The following is a 22,585-nucleotide window of genomic DNA, read 5'->3' on the forward strand; positions in this document are numbered from 1 at the left end:
TGCATCTCTGATGTCTGGAATGCACATTTAACAGACTTGTCAGTTGGAAGCAGCTGCTCTGGAGTCTGAACCCAAGAGCAAAGGGGGCTGGATGTAACTTGTGAATAAGGACTCACATGGTGGGCTAACTCAACTTATTTCATTGTTTTATTTTTTCCTTGTCTTTCCAATCCAATTACAGTTATGAAATCAAAATACTTACTTACTTTAGAGGATCCCAAACTGATCTGTTGAGCAGTTTGTATTGCTTAATGGAGAGCTGGATGGTCACTGGTTCTCTTCATTGTTTTCACTTTCTTTAACAGTTATCTAGTGTAACTATGCTGCCTCTGGCAGGACACAACTGAGAGCATCAGTTCAGGACAAACTGCTTAGAGCAGGGCAGTTACAGCCCAATGCTGGGTTTCCTTTATCATTAAGGCACACCAAACCAGTCAAAGAGAGAGGACTTCGGTCTCACCCCACTGGCTAACCATAAGTCATACAAGCAATTCCCTTAGACACTCCAGTTTCCTAGTATCACCACCAGTGCCACTTGTTATGGGGACGAATGGTTATGAAAACCAATACCCCAGTAAAAGAAAAAAGGTTCTCTCGATTCCAAAGGACCAAGCCCCAGACCCAGGTCAATATACAAGTCAGATATTACCCACAAGTCACGCTGTTGCTAATCCTTTAGAATCTAAAATCTAAAGGTTTATTTGTAAAAGAAAGAAATATAGATGAGAGCTAGAATTGGTTAAGTGGAATCAATTACGTACAGCAATAGTAAAGTTCTTGGTTCAGGCTTGTAGCAATGATAGAATAAACTGCAGGCTCAAATCAAGTCTCTGGAGTATATCCACAGCTTGGATGGGTCATTCAGTCCTTTGTTCAGCGCATCAGTGTAGCAAGGTTCCTCCAGAGGTAAGAAGCAGGATTGAAGACAAAATGGAGGGGTTTCCAGAGCCTTTTATATTCTTTCTCTTCTGGGTGGAAACCCCTTTGTTCTCCAGTGCAAAATCCAGCAACAAGATGGAATTTTTAGCCACCTTGGCAAATCACATGTCCATGCATGACTCAGTTTGCAGGCAGCAGCCATTGCTGACATGCTAGTTTGAACTTTCCCAGGAAGACTTCTCATGTGGATTGGAATCTCCCAAGGTCCATTGTTAGTTAAGTGTTTCCTGATTGGGCACTTAATCTGCAAATTTCTTTCTCAAGAAGCTGACCAAAAGCTTCACTAATACTACTTAAAATCAAACACATTGAGATACAAGTACATAGCCAATATTCATAACTTCAGCTACAAAATTGATACATGCATGGAGATAGGTTATGATCGGCTGGTTATAATTATGCTTTCCATAGACACCTTACTGGATCTCCTTTGTACAAGATTTGGTGCAACTATATGACCTTGGTTGCAACAATGATCTATACGGTACCAGTTCATGTCAATAACATCACATCTAGTCCAGGGGTTCTCAGACTTCATTGTGCCATGGCCCCCTTCTCACAACAAAAATTACTACACATCCCTAGGAGAGGGAACCAAAGCCTGAGCTGTAGACACTGTGTAAGTCAATGTAAGTTATGTCAACTTAAGTAATGTAACTCATGTAATTTAACTAGTGTAACTTAAATCAACATACAGCATTAGTGTAGACAAGGCCTCAAAACTGTCAACTTTGACATTACTAGCTGGGAAGATGCAGCTAATAGTCTATGCTGGGGGGCTGCTCTGGAACAGGGAGCCAGAGGCACAGGAAAGGTGGCTGAGAGAGGGTAAAATGAAGAAAGCAAAGAGGAAAGCACAGCAGGCCTCAGGTGCTAATAGTGTGCTCTCTTCATCTTATGGCACTGTGCTTTACACCTGTATTAACTATGGCAAGCACCTTCACTCAAAAATTGGACTCTTCAGTCACTCATGATGCTGTAGCATGACACAGTAATTGAATTGTTTTGGTGCTTACACAACCATTTCTCAAGCTGGAAGGGTGCCATTATATTACCATATATTGTGTGTTTGTCGGGTCAGGCCCAGCCGTTGAAAGAGTGTTTTGTGCAAAGTGGTTTCTTAACAAAAGTTAACTAAATATCTCTCATGTTTTCATGTTAGTTAGGGCAGTCATGTTTGGGAAAGAATGAAATATTGTGAAGAGGAAAAATAGTAAGAATCTGACTATTCTGAAACAGTTTAATCAAAGGCAGGAGTAAAGAGACCGAACTTGTTTTTCCTGTTCTGCCTCCACTGCCACCCTCCAAGTCAAATTAACAAAAGATGTGTTGTAATTTGTAATTGATTGAGAAGAGTAAAAATGCAGACCCAAAAGAGCTTTTTTTGGGTCAAATACATTCCCACCATCTTCTGACACTTGTCACCATAAGAAGGAACTGTTATTGTTAAAGCTTAGGTTAACTGAATGTCTGTGGTTTAGAAGCTTATACTCAGATGGACTAATTAGATAAGAGTAGATGTAAATGTTTTCTCCACTTTGTGGGCTCTTCAGGAAAAAAAAGTAATATTATTGGTAACATGAAGCAGTCATCCAGTTTCAGCTCATGTGGTAGGTCAGAATTGAAATACCTGGAAGATGGAACATTTCATTCATTTTCTACATTTTTACCTCTGTAAAAGAATAGGGTACGGTTAACAACTAAGTCTCTATTTACAAAGAGAGAAAGAAGCAGGAAATGAATAATTTGTGACTGATAACCATGTCTTAGAGACTTTTCACTAATATCCTTTTTCTTTTGTAATTGTTTGTTGAATGGAGTTGTCTTTTTTTAAATATAATAATCAAATTCTTAGGGTTTTCTAATATATGTATTTTTAAATTATAACAGCTATTTTGCAATCTCACAAGCATTTATCAGTGCAGAATCTTAATTTTATGAAATCAAGTTGAGATTAGGCTTTTTCTAATTGCTTACATAAAGAATGCATTAATATTTTTATGTATTCTTCATAAACATACCATGAGTTAGTTAAATGCACTGGAGGTACATAAGATTAGTTCAACTTAAACCATATAGTAATAGAAAATTTGCAAGATGATTCTTTCGGAATGTTCTCTTCTGGACAGTGTAAACACAGTTAACAAGTGAAAAGGATCATAAGGAGACATGACTTTATTCAAACAGCATACATGTATAAGCAATGAAGTACAGTACTTAAATATTTTTAAAAAAGATTGATTAGGTCATCTCATTGTGTTTGTCTTTGAGGATGAACTCAGTCTCTTAAAGAATGCAGCTGTTATGCCGTTAGCCCAAGTTTTTGACATAATTTTTTCAGCACATCTCTTATTGTAATGCCTGACTTGGGAAAAAGGTTGCCGTAAAAAGCAATAAACGATATCTAATTTCTTTTTTCTGTCCAAAATATAGATACTGCCCTTGATACAATGATTCTTTGCCCATGGTCTTTTCTTAAAGGAGATATCAATGGAAACTTCGGAGGCATTGAATTTGCAAATGTTGAAAAATCCCTACATATAAACAGTGATGGGGAAATATCCTATATTCTGTTTAGGGTGATGCTAAGAATCTGTAGAGCTAAATAAGCTGGCTAATACCTAGAGCGATATCCCACTCACCAAAGGCTGGCCTGAAGAAGCTCATACTAGCATTCTTGTAAGTCCAGGGAGACGAGAAAGGGCTGACTACCTCTCTTGAGTTTAAAGAACGAGGAGTACTTGTGGCACCTTAGAGACTAAGGTCTCTTAGGTCTCTAAGGTGCCCTAAGTACTCTTTGTTCTTTTTGCTGATACAGACTAACACAGCTACTACTCTGAAACCTGTCTCTTGGGTTTGACCTTCCTCAGCCCGCCTCATAAATGTCCTTGTCCTCAGTTTTCTCTCAGTCCTGCTGATACGTCCTCTGGTAGTGCTGAACAGTCCTTTCGTATCACAGATACTCTATCAGCATTAACAACAGAGGAGCCAGAAATGTTGCAGTGAAATATGCCGCAGCACTTCTGCCTGCCTAATGTGCCCAGAAAGACATTATACTGGTTGAGTGCAGAGACCAAGTATGGACTGAGAGAAAGGAATGATGGGGAGAACATACTATGTTCTCTGCTGACACATGCTCAGATTCAGCAAGGTGTTTAAACATATGCATAACTTTAAACTTGTAATTCCATTGGCTTGAAAGACTACTTGTGCTTAAAGGTGTTCAGTCAGAGCCATAGTTATGACACAGGATATGCCTGACCAGTACATTAATGTATGAAAGAGGTCAGAGTCTTTCACCATTGTTTGAAGGTAAATTCTACTATTAATTAAAATCATTTCTTAGAAACCTGTGTAAAAACTACTAACGTTAGTTTTCTGTTCACATTGTTGTAAGAGAAACATTAAACTACCGAACGTGTACATTGTCTACACAAATTGTTCGAGTGCATAACAGTATTTACCTCTCAAATCTATGGAAGATACATTTTTACACATGCATAAAAACAGCAGAACCTTAAAACTTGCAACTTGCATGTTGGTACTCTTCATTGTGGAATAGTTAGTGTCAGGTTTTTTGGTGTTTGGGGGAACAAATAACTCCCATAAAAATAACATTTATAAGTGACTTTAAATATGGATAAAGTTCACTCCCATTAATATGAAATTTCTGTTAAGTTTGTCATTGTATAGTTGCTGGTGGAATTATCAGTTGGGGTTTCAACACTCTTCAAAGGCAGGAGTAGGTCATAAAACAGAATATAAATTCATCCCCCATAAATACTTCCAATTTCTTGTCACTTTTTATAAAGGTTTCTTTCCAGACTTTTTGTTTCGAAGCATTGAGATCTAATTAAAAGTGATTTTTTGGTGGCAAGTTTGGGGATTGGTTTGGCCAATTTTAAGTTATCAGCATATGAAAAAATTACTTCAATGCAAAAACAGTTAAAATAACTAATGCAAAGCTGCAGTTTAAAGCGAATTTAAAGAAAAAAATAGTACGTTTCACATTATTTAAAAAAACAGTATGTTAAAATGAAATTAAAGTCATAAAACAAATGCTCAGAGGGGCAGAATTAAGATTTTGCATTTATGCACTGTTTCTGTTCTCATTTGGAATCTTGCTGAAGGAAACTGTCCTGTTGTTTCCATCCGGGTAAGGCTACAGGAAGTTGGGACTAGATCAGATTTTGGGAGGATGATGACCCCAAACTCTAGAGATCAGGTGGCAGTGCCCTTTACAGCCTTAATGTAGTTATTGACATGTTATATTTGATACAATAATCAAGAGGTTCTTGTTAAGAATACCTGATTGAATGGTTCATAAACCATTCATAATACAGTCATTTAGGTTTGGAAACTTCCACCTTGCCAGAAACCCGCCAATTGGAATATTTTTCAACTAAGCCTGATTTTAAGTCTGAGATTGTTTTCTAGCACTAATGAAATTGCTGTGGCCAACCAATCTTTTGCTTTTGCTTTTCCAAACTGCTCTGTCATTAGCTTTATGGCATAGATGGCCTGTGCTATTAGACTTACTAGTTTATTTTAACAGACTTTAAAGCTGCTCTCATACCATCTAATCTTATAGCGATATGTGACAGACCACTCCAGATCTTAAAGAATACTATTTTTGACCTTTGAAGTAAGCTCATAACCTACTGGCAAGGATAGAAACATGAAAGAAGGACTATAAGGGACATAACAGGACTCCCGGGCAACCCTCTGCTCCCTGGCAATATATACACCTGCCCAAAAAAGAAAATACTACAGGCAGTCCTACAAACCTAGACTGGTGACTCAACAGTTTTATCATTAGCCATCTTATGATTCTCCTAGTAAGAGACCAAGGGTACTAAGTCTCATTTCACTACACCTTCCACATCTACAGTACTGTCTTAACCCCATCCCCCAGATAAAAGATATTTTTGTCAGAAGTTCGAGAGCTGCAAACCATCAGGGATGCCAGCACTATCCAATCCCTGCATCTCCTTTCAGGGTCATTCAATACTTTTTTTCCCCCTCACAAAAAGTTACCCTGTTCACCAAACTCCACCTATGCTGCTTTCAGGCCTGGCTCCAAACACTGTATTCCCCAATCAAACATAACATAAATAGCATGATTACAATTCCTTCCAGAGTAACCTCACCTTTAATGTGGTAGAAGTATCTCCATCAAATATGTGTGGGCATAACTTCCTATCCCCTTCACTGGACAAGACGATCATCACAAATGTCTCTCTCTTTGGCTGGGGAGCCTGCATAGACGGCCACACAGCACAGGGTGCTTGGATGCCCTGAAAGGTCAGGATTCATATGCACCTTTTGGAACTTCAGGTACTTGGAGAAACTTGCAAAACTTTTTTTTTTTTTGGCAGTTTAACTAGTCCCGCTATTTTCATATATCAGACAACGTAATGATTATCTTTTACTCAACAAACTGGGATGGGTGAGATCCATTCCCCTGTGTATAGAAGTGATCACCTTATGAGATTAGTGTATCAAGAATATAATCCCTCTGTTGGCATCTTACTCCTGGGAACTTAGAATGTGTTGGCGGACCCCCCCTTAGCAGGCATTTTGTCATTGATCACAAGTGGGAGGTGCGCAACAGTGTCTTTGCTCAGCAGGGGAATCCCACTTGTGATCTGTTTGCCTCCCAAATGAACAGGAAATGCAGCATTTACTATTCCAGAGGAACTCTAGGTCTATATTCTCAGGGCAATGCCTCCATCTCCCCTGTCAGACCATCTGAGTTTTGTCTTTCCTCCCTTATTGATCCTACCTTGGGTCTTATGGAAGATTTTTCAGGACAGGGCATGAGTCAACCTCATTACCCCCAATTGGCCCAGACAGTTTAGGTTCCCAAATCTTCTACAAATGTCATCTCGTCCTCCAGTATCTGGTCCTTTCCCGATCACTTGACCCAGGAGACGGGCAGGATCAAGCATCTCAACCTCAAAGCACTTCATCTCAAGGCTTGGTTTTGGATGGGTATCAGCCCTAGAATGTTCCTGCTCTGAAGCCATCCAAACCATCCTCAATAATAGCAGAAAAGATTGGAAGTGTTTTGTCATCTGGACACAACAGAAATATGTATCTGTTGAGTACACTGATAGTCCCAAATAAGGGAAATATCTTCTTTCTCTCAAAATGGCTGGGCTCTCATAGAGTTCTCTAAGAGTCTACCTGTCAGTAGTCAGTGCATGCTGTACACCATCAGATGATTATTCAATTTTTACTCACCTGTTAGCTAACAGATTCTTGAAAGACCTAATAAGAACCTTCCCAACAGAAAGGAAACCTACTCTTCATTCAGACTTAAACCTTGTATTTTTGGCACTCACTTAAGCCTCTGTTTGAACCACTAAGTTACATGTTCCATGTTTCACCTGTCAATTAAAGTTCCATTCCTTATGGCCATCAGCTCAGCCAGAAGGGGTACATGAACTTGGAGCCTTAATGGCAGCCCCGCCATATGCTAAATTTCATAAACCAGTTAATCTACTTACCTATGTATTTCCCCAAATCTCCTGCATCTGAGGAAGAGAGGGGATTTCATTCCCTCCATGCGCAACTCACTGTGGCCCTGTATCTACAAAGAACAAAACCAATCAGAAGATCGCCTAGTCTGTTTCTCATTGTAGAAAAATGAATCCGAGGTCAAGCTATATTCTCCCAGATAACCTCTAAATAGATCTCTAGCTGTACCCTGCTCTGTTACCAGTTGGTACTCAGGATCTGAGAGTTCAATCTACAAGAGCACAAACAGTCTCAGTGGCAGCGTTTCAGGATGTACCTCTACTTGACATTTGCAGGCAGCTACGTGGAGTTCCATCCACACGTTCATGAAATATTATACTCCTAGTACAGAACTCGTCCACTGATACATCCTTTGGGGCAGTGGTTGTACAAGCAACTGCATCCTATATCCTCACACACTCCCCCTCTTTGCTGACTGCTTGTACGCCACCCAAAGTGGAATATGCAGAGGTTATGTCTGCACAGGGATAAAAGACACGTCCTCCCCAGCCCGGACTAGCAGCTGAGCCTGGCACAGAGTAGGAGCCACCAGCTGGGTCTTCTCCAGTTCTGCCTTCTGCCCCACAGTGATTTACCTCTCTGCCGGCTGCCCTGTGCACCCAAAACATAGTGCTGGGGTTGATCGGATGACCGCTCTTGTGGCTTCCCTTTGCTTCCCCATCACAAAGTCATTTTTCTGCAGGGGACGTAAATTCTGTGCATGTGCAGTCGCGCAGAATTCCCCCAAGAGTATGAAATAGAAACTGGCCCACTGAACTCAGATTCCCTGTTAGCTGTCCAATTTGATGTTAGTCAGCAAGGCAAATTGTCCAGAGGGACTTCAACATCTGGGTATGTTGAAAAATCTTTCTGTTTACACAGGCTTTTCCCGAAGGCAGTGATTAAGTAGGGAGGATTTTTTTGGAGTGGGATGGGGGGGGGCAGGTTGAGTGTGTGAGAGAATTGCTCATTTAGTTTTGTTGACTTTTTAAGTTTTATTGATTTATAGTTGTATGGTTTATTTTCAGCTATGGAGTAAGGGTAGGATTCTCCCTCCCTACACGCTAGCCACATTTTAAATTTTCAAGCATCATTTAGAAACATATAGTTCAATACTCTCTCAGTGATCTATTATCCACAGATCATTGGCATACTCAACCATAACAGCTCCCTGTTCTTAAAACATACTTGGGAGCGCTTAAATCTATGAATTATAAGAAATGCTGTGGTCTGTTGCATTTTTTCTTATCTAGGGAGCTTTTAATCTTCAGATGCTTTCATGTGTAGTAATTTGGAACTGCAGACAGAGTACAGTCATTACTTTCTGTTGGATGGGGGTGAGGAGTCTTTTTTTTTTTTTTAAATAAATATCCATATTCTAATACAGCATTTTATTTACATTAAGCTGTTTCCAAGCATCCAGCAGAGCAGATGGAGTTAGTTGGGCATTTTCTGATGAATCCTTTTGCTTCCAGAAAATGCTGTTGCTTCAAAATTAAAGCTTTCTGCAGGAATCCATGTCAATTTCAATGAAATTACAGTTTAAATAAAACAAAGCATTTTGCTATCGTTGAAAAGGAATATGAGACATTGGACCCCATAATGCTTTATAGAAATATGCTTATGAGTGTAAATATGACATAACTGGAATATGTTTTATTCTAGATATGTCATGTAACATATCTTTGCAAAGGTTATGTTCTACTGAATATATTCAAGCTATTCGTATGCATGTATCATTTTTATATCTGAAGTTATGAGTGTTGGCTCTGCCTGTATTTAAAGTGTTTGCTGTAGGAAGCACATAAGGCAGATTTGGTCCACCTAGTGTGAAGGGGTTATTCATGTAATTGGGAGTACTTCGCTGACAATAGACCTTGAGAGATGCCGATCAACATCTGAGCTTTCCTGAGAACTTTGAAACTAGCATGTAGACAGTGGTGTTGGCCTATAAAGAACTGAGTCATGCATGGACATGTGACTCCAAAACTCCATCTTGTAACTGTTATTCTGCACAGAAGAACACAAGGGGTTTTCACCCACAAGAGAGAGACCATATAAGCCCTTGGAAACCCCTCCATTTGGTCTTCAGCTGGCTCAGAAGATAGTCTCTCCACCCCAAAGAGATGCCTGAAAGAAACTGGAACAAAGGGCAGTAACTACAGGGGTGTGAGTGATTGCTGGACCTTCATTCTGTCTGTTATTACTTGGAACCACCTAAATCCTACTTTTTATAGTTAATAAAATCACTTTTTACTCATTAATTAACCCAGAGGAAGTATTAATACCTGGGGGTGAGGGTGGGGATGCAAACAGCTGTGCATATCTCTCTATCAGTGTTATAGAGGGTGAACAATTTACGAGTTTACCCTCTATAAGCTTTATACAGAGTAAAATGGGTTTATTTGGGTTGGATCCCATTGTGAACTGGGTATCTGAGTGTTGGAGACAGGAGCACTTTTTAAGCTGTTTTCAGTTAAGCCTGCAGCTTTTGAGGGACGTGGTTCAGACCTGGGTCTGTTTGTAGCAGGCTAGTGTCTGGCACAACCAGGCAAGGTACTGAAGTCCCAAGCTGCCAGGAAAAACGGACTTAGAGATAATCTCGGCATCTCAGGTGGCAGTCCCAAGGGGTTTTCTGTGACCCAACCTGTCACAGAATTTTTTTGAATGTCTTTGTTTCAAAATTACTTAATATAAAATAAATTTTGAAATTATAATATACCCTATAATATATAAAACAAAAAAAAGTCTAAATCAAACAAAACATTTAGATTTTAATGAATTGGAGCACTTGACCCCAAACTAGTCTTTTCCAGAACATTTTGAAATTTTTTTTTTGTTTTGTTTCAATTTGGAGTGAAACCAAACCTGCAAAATCATAGAATTTCCCACCAAATAGAAATCCTGATTCCTACACAGCTCTTGTAAAATAAATAACACACACCTAATGAACTGGACAGTTTTACTGTTATCTTTTGCTTTACTGGAATGTGTATAGAGAAATGGAGCCTACACTTCTAAGTGATGTCAGAATACAGTTTGCAACTATAGACTGTGGTCAATTAACTTCTTTATTTAAATCATCTTGTTTTTCACAGCATATTAAAAAATGGTTTGAATCCCTCCTTGGACTACATAGAATGATGCGTAAGAATGTGACATTACTAGTCTGTTTCTTTGTGGTTTGATGGAAGATACCGTACATACACCTCAGCCAGACGCCTGAGGTAGATTCTGATTAATCTCTGAGACTAGGGCTCCATAGAAACAATTTAATGGGAGAGAATTTAAACAAAGGCCAAGGTTTTAAAAAATAAGTGTTTAAAACCAGGCTTGTAATCCACAGTCAGGCTCCTAAATCACTGGCTTGATTTTCAAAAGTGCAAAGCACCCAATAGCATCCACTGAAGTCACCATAGATCCTGGAACTAGGCCCCTGGGCTTAGTGGTTTCTATTATATATAGGGTTTACAGTTTGGTTCAATGGCTCTCAGCACACACCCCCCCCCAACCTATAAAAATTGTTTCAGCACTGCTGGAAATCACTGATATTTCCAAGTTGCTCAGTAATTTTAAAATCATATCACTGAGATTGCTAACATTAGGCACTTATTTTTGAAATTCTTGAGCTAGCTTAGTAAATCAATAGCTAGTTTTCAAAATGTATTGCCCCCACAGTTCACAACCCAACTTCTCCACTTCTTCGGAGTATTTGCATTTTTTCCCCTAGTGGACAAGAATTGAGAGAGAAAGGACCAGACATGTCTCTAACTTGTCTCTGTGCTGAACTGTGTACACATAGTGGCAAGAGGAGCCCTTTTAGGGTTCTGCTTTAAGTGGTTGAGTTCAATATGAGATTTGATGGTCAGACTAATTATGTGAAAGCAAATAACCTATCTCTGGCCTTACCTGCGCTTCCATTTTAAATATGTGGATTTATTGGTACAGCCATCTGAAGGAGATTCTTTCTTTAAAATTCATAATCTACTTTCTAGTTGTAAATAATTCACACTGTTTTTTTCTTATCCTGCTAGCTCTGTTGAATTTCCATATGTTGACTTGAGACAGGTTTACTGTGCAAAACTAACTTAGAGATAGACGGGAGACAAGAACATACATTTTTCTCTCATAAATTCACATTTGTCCTGAAGAAAAACATGAATTGAGTTGTCTTCCCAATTAGACCAGTGTAGTCTATGTTAGAGGTGTGGTTATGAAAGTCTGACTTGGAGAACAGTGGGCTTGACTTTGGTGTGTTTTTTCCCTACAGACTTCAGACTTAAGGTTATTCAGTGTTCTCTCTCTCAGAAAAAGCTAAGTAGGCACTGAAATATATAAGCTGATATCACCTTAACTCCAGTCATCTTATCTTTTGTCAAATATTCTTACATAACAGCATTTATTCAACATATGCATAATGGCAGGGTTTTTATTATTTGGGTTTTTTAAATTGCTAAACTGTTTGGGTGGGAATTAGAAATTTGATTCTTTCTTGTTCTTGCTTTATGCAATGTAAGGTTCTATTGTATTTGATAAGGTTTGTATGCTCTTGGAAGTTCAATTTTATGTATGTTTTAGTATATAATGGAGGGTTTAAATTTGATTAATTGTCTTGTATGTAAGTATAGCTCATCTCCTTGATAAAAATGTCTTTTTTTTTAATCTCATTATAGCATCGCATAAGGAGGGCAGAATTAAGCTTTTGTGTGCCTGGCTCCAAACATATTTGTGGGCCCCCATGCAGGCAATGGAGCATGGCATGGGGAGGTCAGTCTCCAGAGCGAGGGGCCAGCCAGGGGCAATGGGGTATGGCATGGCAGGGGCCTCCCTGCTCCGCCTAGCAGTTGCCAGATGCACAGTGGCCTGCCCGGCTCTGTGGTGCCAGCGTGCCCCTTCCTCTCGGGGCAGACCCATGCCGTGCCACACAGCCCCCACACCCAACACAAACACACACACCGAATCCCTATGGCCTTAAATCTCCCCCCCCCCTCCCCTGGACCCATTATGCCCAGGGCCCCTCCAGACTCCCTCCACAAAGGCACGACACCCTGCACCAACACCACCTCTGCCCAGTGCCCCCCTGCATACAGCCCCACTACAACTGCCCAGAAGCCCCATTCCCTAGTGCCCCAACACAAACATCTTCCCCACCCCCTCACAGCCCAGCACCCCCCCCCCCAAGTGCCCCAGAAACCCACTCCCCCACGCCCTGCCTCCCATCTGCACTCACCGGCCCTGCTGGGAAGTGACTATGTTTGCCAGGCTGATCTGGCAGTGCAGCCAGGGCTAGTCCAGGGGCCGGGAATCACTCTGGTCCCTCAGGAGTGGCGTGATCAGCCCGGCCAGGGCCTGACCTGGCTGCACTCCCTCAGGATCCACTTGCCTAGAGGGGCCCAGCCAAGCCCCCTACATTGTCCCACCTGTCCCCAAACTGACCAGAACTGGCCAGGCTTCTGCACCAGTCCCAGGTGACTCAGCTCTGGGAGACAGGCAGGACCCCGCAGGTAGTGGGAAGCAAAGACTGCCCGGAGCTGGAGGTGCACTGGGGTCCGGCAAAGGGGCAGATAGGAGCCAGTGGCTGGGACCAGGGGGCAGAGAGGAGCCCTTGGCTGGGCTGGCAGGGTCTTGGGGGTAGTGCAAGCAGAGCAGGCTGGGGCCCCTTCTGAGCATGGGCAAGGCTCCATGGTGCCACTAGCGCCATTGTAAACCCGGTACTGCTAAGTTAGACTTGAATACCTGATACTGTTATAGCTGCTATCTTATAGCTTATATCAAGGGCACCTACAGTCTCAGGCACCTTTTTATACTTAAATAAATCTAAATAATAAATGAATATGCTTTGTACTTGTAGGCACTTGCAGATCAGTTTGAAGACAAGAAAACAGTGGTATCTGAACGACTGAAGATTTTCTATAGTTGTCAGGTGCCTCCACACTGGGCCATAGAGGTACAAGCTAACAATATGACATTTACTCTAGATACCATCAAATTATATTTGATATTGCATGCTATTTTGTGAAGTACCATGTCCTGGAAGCTGCAGTAGAAACCCACTGTCTGCTGCATGTTACCATATCTAAATAGGAAAACTTGTTGAAAAAATTGGATTAACCTAACAATATTGGAATATGTAGTGTTTTGTTTTGTTTTTTAAGAAATCAAATTCTAGAACATGTGCAGCATTTTTATATACATTTCTGTCATACACAGAATTGACTGCTTGCTTCAAGATGTTTGCTTGCAAAACAGCTTTTCTGTATGGTCTTTTCCTTTTTTGCTTTAATGGAAAACAGAATAATAATTCTTCAAAATTAGAAGGAGCAAATATAGTTAGTGTGTTCTACGGTTACCAAAATACCATAAATGAGAAGAGATGGTTGCCATTCTTAGGGATCTGCTTCCTGTTTCTCCACCTACCCATTAATGAGGTAGACTAGGTCTTGTAGGAGGTGGGTCATGGTCAGAGTACTCTGGGTCAGTGGGTGTTTCCATTTTGTTTGTTTCCATTTTCCACATAAGCCTGAAGTCCTTGTATACCTCAGTAAGGTTCTGCCTCCTAGATGTTGGCCTTTTACTTTGGTCCAGGCCCACTCCCCTTCTCCACTATGTGATGGATTTTCTTAAGAAATCCCTCTTTTCCCCTGTGGAATCTGATACCTCATCCCACAAGAGGACTGCCAAAGCTGAAGCACTCTTATTTTCTAGTCATGCACCTTCTTTTTTCGTAGGATGAAGAGGGCATTTTTTTCCAGCTATATTTTAATTTTAAGTGGAAGGTCATGCTATTCTAAAAATTTCAGACTGTGTGTGCATAGTCTTATCTGGTATTATTATATTTAACCCTAAACTTGAAAACTATTTAAATAAGGTTCAAGACTTTGAGGCCAAAAGGTTTCCCTAAATCATGCATTTTACTTATTTTTAAATGTTTCTGTTTTATGAGAGTTTTTCCTCTTTTGATACTATAGACTCATAGACTCTAGGACTGGAAGGGACCTCGAGAGGTCATCGAGTCCAGTCCCCTGTCCTCATGGCAGGACTAAATACTGTCTAGACCATCCCTAATAGACATTTATCTAACCTACTCTTAAATATCTCCAGAGATGGAGATTCCACAACTTCCCTGGGCAATCTATTCCAGTGTTTAACTACCCTGACAGTTAGGAACTTTTTCCTAGTGTCCAACCTAAATCTCCCTTGCTGCAGTTTAAGCCTATTGCTTCTTGTTCTCTCATTGGAGGCTAAGGTGAACAAGTTTTCTCCCTCCTCCTGATGACACCCTTTTAGATACCTGAAAACTGCTATCATGTCCCCTCTCAGTCTTCTCTTTTCCAAACTAAACAAACCCAATTCCTTCAGCCTTCCTTCATAGATCATGTTCTCAAGACCTTTAATCATTCTCGTTGCTCTTCTCTGGACCCTCTCCAATTTCTCCACATCTTTTTTGAAATGCGGTGCCCAGAACTGGACACAATACTCTAGTTGAGGCCTAACCAGCGCAGAGTAGAGCGGAAGAATGACTTCTCGTGTCTTGTTTACAACACACCTGTTAATGCATCCCAGAATCACATTTGCTTTTTTGGCAACAGTATCACACTGTTGACTCATATTAAGCTTGTGGTCCACTATGACCCCTAGATCTCTTTCTGCCATACTCCTTCCTAGACAACTATGCATACTGTCTTAACCAATGGTCATTTCTTCCAGTGTTCCCCAAATTATTCCACATATAATCTTTCAACAAACACTTCAAATAAACACAATCAAACCTAATTTTCATTTCCAGTTTTCAGAGTAAGTGTGGCACTTTTCAGTCCAAGTCAATTTTCTAAGTCAATGTTAGAAATGCTAAAATAGAAGTGTACTTTGTAAAGTGTGGCAGTCTTAACTATAGTCATTACCTCTCTCTAAATTTTACCAAATTTGACCCAGAGAGTAAATTAAATTTTAAATTTTCCTGTATGTGGAATTAAATATTTTCCCTGAATAGACTCATAGCCTTTAAGGTCAGAAGGGACTATTATGATCATCTAGTCTGACCTCTTGCACAATGCAGGCCACAGAATCTCACCCACCCACTCCTGTTACAAACCCCTAACCTATGTCTGAGTTATTAAAGTCCTCAAATTGTGGTTTAAAGACTTCAAGGTGCAGAGAATCCTCCAACAAGTGACCTGTGCCCCACATTGCAGAGGAAGGCGAAAAACCTCCAGGGCCTCTGCCGATCTTCCCTGGAGGAACGTTCCTTCCCGACCCCAAATATGGCAATCAGTTAAACTTTGAGGATGTGGGCAAGACTCACCAGCCAGCACCAGTGAAGAATTCTCTGTAGTATCTCAGATCCCATCCCATCTAACATCCCATCACAGACCACTGGGCATATTTACCTGCTAATAATCAAAGATGAATTAATTGCCAAAATTAGGCTATCCCATCATATCATCCCATACCATCAAAGTCTAGAAAACGCAGCTTAATACAGGGGTGGGCAAACTTTTTGGCCCGAGGGCCACATCTGGATATGGAAGTTGTATGGCGGGCTATGAATGCTCACGAAATTGGGGGTTGGGGTGCGGGAGGGGATGAGGCCCCTGGCTGGGGTTCTGGGCTCTGGGGTGGGTCTGGGCAGGAGGGGCTGAGGATACAGGAGGGTGATCCGGGCTGGGGCCAAGGAGTTCGGAGCGCAGGAGGGGGATCAGGGGTGGGGCAAGGGATTGGGGTATAGGGGAATCCAGGGGTGCAGGCTCCGGGTGGTACTTACCTCAAGCAGCTCTCGGAAGCAGCGGCATGTTCCCCCTCCACCTCCTACACGGAGGCACGGCCAGGTGGCTCTGCACACTGCCCCATCCACAGGCGCCATGGTTCCTGGCCAATGGGAGCTGTGGCGGCAGCGGTTGGGGCAGGAGCAGCATACGGAGCCCTCTGGCTGCCCCTACGTGTAGGAGTTTGAGGGGGGACATACTGCTGCTTGTAGGAGCCGCGCGGAGCGGGGCAAGCCCTCGACATTGCTCCCCAGCTGGAGTGCCAGAGTGGGGCAAGCCCTAGGCCACGCTCCCCAGCAGGAGCTTGAGGGCCAGATTAAAAACATCTCAAGGGCTGGATGTGGCCCCGGGCCATAATTTGCCCATCCCTGGCTTAATAAATTAGTTTAAAATGGAATTACTCATTTGTAAAAGTTAAATAAATATTGTATTGCAAAGCATCTGCTCTCAAATCTTTGTCTTACCTTTAGGTCAGATTTGTGTGGCTGCTCAAACTGGACTGATGTGCCTTCTGGAAGTAGCTCTCAATTTTTCCAATTTTTTTTACATAAAAAATTATTTATGGAGACTGTTATATTATGTGGACAAGTTTACTTTAACTATATTTGAAACAATACAGAGGAATTTTTATTAGGATGATTTGTCAGTGATGAACAATTTAGACGTTTGATTGGGATTAATCACCCAGAAGTTGTACCTTATCCAAACTTTATCCCAACTTCATTAGTCTTCAGAGTTAGGATACAAATCTCAGGAGAACTGTTTCTCGTATTTTTTGTGTGTTTTCTGTTCAGGCCAGAAATACCTGTAACATCTTTTCTAAAAATGATAATGAACGTGCATCTAACTTTTTTCTATTTTGACTTTCAGCGACAACTTGCAAACTTACTCTTTGAACTGGGGTGCACAAATTCAGCTCTACAGATCTTTGAGAAGCTGGAAATGTGGGAAGCTGTAGTAATCTGCTATGAAAGAGCAGGACAGCATGGGAAGGTGAGAGAGTCTTATTATCTGAGCTGAGTTTCTTGGATTTTGTTATTTATATTACAGTAGCACCTAGAAATCCTGTTGTGCTACACACTGTATACATGTGTACACATACAAATACAGAGGTGTTAGGTAGTAATATAAATAGATATCAAATCACCCAACTTTTTTCTATTTAGCAGTTCAAACAGTGGCTGATTTATTCTCGGTGTCATGGCAGAAGTGAGTCTGGAGAAGGTATTTGAACTGGGAGAGTGTAGTAAAGGTCAGCCTACGGTCAGCATCCGTGCACAAGGAGAAGTGTGTGAAGAAAATATTGGTGGGAAAAGAGAACAAGCAGCAAATGAGTTTAGCATCATTGGTAGAACTGAGAGGACCTGTGGTTGGGGACACGGTGGGAGAGGATTGAGTGAGTGAGAAGTGGCTTTGGAGGTGAGAGCAAGAAGTTTGAACTTGGGGTGTGTGTGAGAGAGAGCAAGAAGTTTGAAGTGCGTGTGTGTGTGTGTGGTGTGTGTGTGTGTGATGTGGTCCTGGCTATGGACAGAGAAGATTGTTTTGTATGGCGGGGTACAATGTGAGTGTTACAGATGAGGAGGTTTAAATAATCAAAATGGGGAGTTGCTGAGGGCCAGGACAAGAATTCTGACTGTGAGAAGAGGTAATCCACAGTCAGGTAATCCCTACTTAACTTTAGTTCTCTTTTAACTGTAGCTCAAACAGACATATGCTGTACATTTTGTTTTAAAAAAGTATAGTTTTAGAACATCATTAAGATAAAGAAAACAAATAATCAGGAAATGCAGTTTTAAGACTGGAAGTTCCACTTTACCTCTGCCTCCTTGGTTGTTTCTCTGCTGAAGTTTCTCTGAACTTCTCTCCATTGACCTAGCACTTGTGGCCAGCAGTGGAAGCACTAGTGCAGGCTAGCCAGTTGACATTTACTGCTGTCATTGTCCATAGACAGGACCACATTTCCCCTCTCTCTCTCTCTCTCTCACTCACACTCACACTCTAGCAAGTTCATCAAGGAATATGCTGATGACACAGTAGTATAAAGCTGCTGGTGACTAGTCTGTACTAGCTCTATGCGTTGCTCACGCCAGTGAAAATGAACGAGTGCTAAAGCACTGATGGAAGGAATTAAAGAAAATGCTTACTGGATATGTTGCCTGCTGCCAGTCTGGGGTTCCGTCTGCCAGCGCCTGTAAATGTAAAATGTATTACTAGCACCCGAAACCTTAAATTACAGTAAATAAATGAAGACTTGGCACACCACTTCTCAAAGGTTGCCAACCCCTGCTGGTACATGGAAAGATTGGGCTTACATTGAGTTAAGGTTGCAGAGGCAGTTGTAAGCCTTTTTATACAGAATTGTAACTTGTCAATTAAAACAAATAACCTAGAATTTCTTATAATGCCTTATGTAACTTTTTCCAATTATACTAGGCCAATATGTAGATCTTGGTAATTATAAACTGACAGATCTGTGTTTCACTGCCAACTGCCATGTCACATTATGCATGCCTTGGGGATACTGTGCTACTATGAGGACTCTTTCAATACAGTAGAGAAATAAAGGTCAATATTTCCCATTTCCTGGAAACACATTCTGTTCTAGTTAAATTCACCAACTGCCCGTAGGGAGTTATGAAAATGGCATTCAGACAGAGTATCTGACACAGGAAACTGCTTTCAAAATTGATGTTTGTAAAGCACTTTGAAAATATAAAATGCTATATAAGTGCTAAGTAGCAAGAGTACTGAAAACAAGGTTAGATCTGGAGCAAAACGACAAAAAATACAAACATTTAACTGTAAGACAAGGAGTGAGTACATTTATGCTCATTATCAAGAGAGCTTTATTAATGTGAAATATTCCTGTTAAAATCACACCGTAACTAGACTTGTGGAAATGTATGAGAATCTGGTAGTGCAAAATATTGTCAGTGGACGGAACAGCCTCAGAGCAAGCTGTGTTAGACAAGGCTTTGTACCTGATTTTCAAGATTGCTATTGTAAAACAAGAGTAGTGAAAAGCTGAAAAAACTTACAAAATGGTCAAACTTTAGAGAATATTAAGGGGGAATACTAAGCACTAGAGTCACATCATGCTCCTTATTTCTACTTTTGAATACTTGGTTGACAAAAAAGTTACAAACATCAACAATGCAGATACAGAAGTGAATAAGTAAAGTAGTGCCACAACAAATATTGCAGCACATATTAGATTCATGTATTAGATCTAATATGCTTGAGAAAAGCCTAAATGATAACTGAGGGAGTGCATATAGCAGCATAAAAATTGCTAAAAACAAGAGGTTACTAAAGTTTACTAAACTGTTTTCTGGTTGTTGTTGTGTTTTTTATGATTATTGGATATGATTCTACTTGTTTATTTAGTAATATGAATATAATTAGTGGAATCTGGTATCATACATAAAGTGAGCCAGAAAAAGAGCAACACTGTTCCAAGCAAGGCGCAAAACTGGACACTTACACAAAGAGAGCAGTTTAAGATGTGAACACACAGTGTGTTGATAGTTACTGATGTTGTCATTCCAATTTTTTTACTTGTTGCATTCCTCCATTAGACCTATTGAAGAGCACATGCCAGTCTTCATGGATGTGGTGAAAAAAGTAGGCTGAGGACAGGGGCCTGAGCCTGTCAGTATTACTGAAAACTAAAGAGAAGCATTTGTACCAAGTGGTAATGTTACTGGGAGCAAAAATGTGGGGGAGGGGGCCATGGCTATAGAAGCTAAGATGGTCCCTTGACCTTGGAACCTCGAATAAGGCATCTGGTTTAAAAATATCCCCCTACCCTCCAGCGCCTGCCCTGCGCCCACTCTTCCCCTTCCTCTCCCCTTAGCCAGAGAACTGCATGTTTTGCCAGCTGGCTAGTAGACCTACACCCATTACTTCATATCTGCTTTGCCTCCTCCATGCTGCTTGGTCTGTGTCAAAGGGGTAAATGAAGAGTTGTTAGGAGCAGAGTTCCCTCCTCAGCTTCTCCTGCATTAGTTCCAGCCATTGAACGCACTGTGGTTCATTAGGGTCAGGTAAGACATCAGAAGAGTGGGCTGCTAGCTTGGTTCTTAAGACATCTTCAGGACAAGACACTCTTCCTTCTGTCATCAAGGAGGCTTGGTGGGAAATTGTTCCTTACCCTAATTTGGGGGTAAGGTGCCTGCCCAGCTCCTCACCCACCTTCCCTAGCCTTTGATTTACCTGTGAATTTCCACATTGACAAGTGCCAGTGTAACAAGCCAGTAGATGCTTGTGAGATGGACACTGCTTTGGAGGAGGGGAATTGCTCCCCCTAGGACTGAGGTATTTGGGGACAGAGTTGTGGGGAGCCTGCATAGGGGTTGGCCCCCCTGCCCATTTTCCGTGTTAGGGAGAGAGCAGGAATGTGATGAGAGGGAGGAAGCAGAGGTGTTAAGGATATTAGAATATGAAAAGTTCCTGGAATGGGGTGGGGACTCCCTCATGTGCAGGAGCCCTAAAACGCTGCTTCCCCTTCTTCCTCAGGTGGGAAAAGCCAAGAACAGAGCCCAGCTTTGCAGCTGCAAAGGCAGCAATCCATATGTCAGTGATCATCCTTGTCACCACAGGAGAAGTCTGTGAATGCAAAACCACAAAACATTACAAATGTTACTTCATGCACGGGAACAGCAATAGGAAGAGCTGTGTCCTAGTGTAAGCTGGGACCAACATGCCTACAACACTGCCTGTGCAATTTGTGGCAGAAAAGGAGTATCATGAGGTGCTGTGGAGCACAGGAACATGGGAAGGGGAAAGACAGGACAATTTAGATGGAATATCAGGAAAAGCTTCCTCAAAGCAAGATCAAACCTAGTATATAAATTAATAAATTAATACTTTACATGATGCTTTGAAAATGTAACTACTACCATTAAATTTACAACAGGCTTGTGCGATAAGGGGGGAGGGATAGCTCAGTGGTTTGAGCATTGGCCTGCTAAACCCAAGGTTGTGAGTTCAATTCTTGAGGGGGCCATTTGGGGAACTAGGGTAAAAATCTGGGGATTGGTCCTGCTTTGAGCAGGGGGTTAGACTAGATGACCTCCTGAGGTCCCTTCCAACCCTGATATTCTAGGCTTCTAAGTAAGTATTCCCTATATGTATATGAGAAAATTGAGACAGACTATTCAATGAGTAAGTTCCAAAGCAGGAATTAGAATTTGGGAGTTTCTCTCTCCCACCCTCATGCTCAACCCATTCTGTCATACTACTGCTCTAGTAGACTGTCAAATACAGTCCCATTTTTAAAAGAACAGTCCCATATTTAAGCCCTCCTACGTGTCCCAACTTTTTCTTAAAAATGGGCAAATTATCCTCTATTTTGTGTCCCCCTCCTCCCCCTCTGTCCTGTTTCTCTCCTCCCCTGAATCAGTACTGGTGGGTTCTGCTGCTGGCCGGATCCCTGCTTGCCAGCTGCCTGCCCACCAATGGAGAGTAGGAGGATCCAGTGGCTGACAATGGGGGTGGTTGTGCAAGGCTGGTGGCAGGGCAAAGCTGCAGCCCACCGGGCCAGCCACTCCCCCTGCTGGTCCATCAGCACAACCCCCTCTGCGTACTGGCTGTCGACCAGCAGAGCCTCACCCCAATCCCGTTTCTAGTCAGCACTGGCTGTGTTCCATAGTGGTTAGTGAGACAGCACCCAGTTCTGCGTTGCCTCTGCTGCCCACCCCATTGGCCCATTACATGTTCCCCCCTCTCGTCGTCCTCTCCCTGCTTTGCCCCTTGACCCCCGCCCCCAGCCCCACTGCTTCTCCTCCATATCCCCTTGGACAGGGCATATCCTGCTCTCAGCACTGTGCGGAGCACCAGCCCCTCTGGTCCGAACACTCAGCTCATCAACAGCCTGGCCAGCAAGCTCCTGCCTTCCCCTACTGCCTCTGGCTGGGCCGGTGCCCGAGGAAGACTCAAGACCCTCTGGCCCGTGCATTGGCCAGGAGGAGACAAGCCCTGCATATACCAAAGCCCCACACAGTGCTGGCCTCTCCACCCCTCAGGTAAGCGTGGAGTGGCGAGGGGGAAGCGATTGCCAGCCTGTTCGTGTCCTGACCCTGAAGGCTCCACAGCAGCTCCCCGGGCAGCGGCTTAGCAACCTCTTCACCCACCCTTCTCTGCTCTGTTACCTAGGCACCCTCTGCTGTTGAGGCACCTTTCTGGCTAGGTTCACTGAAGCCCCTACAGTCAGGTTCCCTGGGCCTTGGTGCACAATGCATCTTTACGGCTTAACCTCTTCTTGCCCGCACTGTAGCCAGAGGACAGGAGGTGGCTGGGTTATGTCAGTGGCCATCAGCAGTCTGGAAGTATTAGCTGCCTTTCAACACTGTGTGGGCAGG

General features: G+C 42.2%; 1 protein-coding gene across 2 annotated transcripts in view; it reads left to right on the plus strand.

The window, feature by feature from the left end:
* The window catches only part of TTC27 (tetratricopeptide repeat domain 27), a 196,778-nt gene that overhangs the window by 123,992 nt on the left and 50,201 nt on the right, over positions 1-22,585 (plus strand). For both annotated transcript variants that reach the window (XM_030557129.1, XM_030557130.1), the window contains exons 11-12: positions 13,313-13,408; positions 17,094-17,216. In XM_030557129.1, coding sequence (XP_030412989.1) covers positions 13,313-13,408; positions 17,094-17,216 — 219 coding nt within the window. The remainder of the gene's footprint in view (positions 1-13,312; positions 13,409-17,093; positions 17,217-22,585) is intronic.

Source organism: Gopherus evgoodei, chromosome 3, assembly GCF_007399415.2.
Source record: "Gopherus evgoodei ecotype Sinaloan lineage chromosome 3, rGopEvg1_v1.p, whole genome shotgun sequence".
Taxonomy (NCBI): Eukaryota; Metazoa; Chordata; order Testudines; family Testudinidae; genus Gopherus; species Gopherus evgoodei.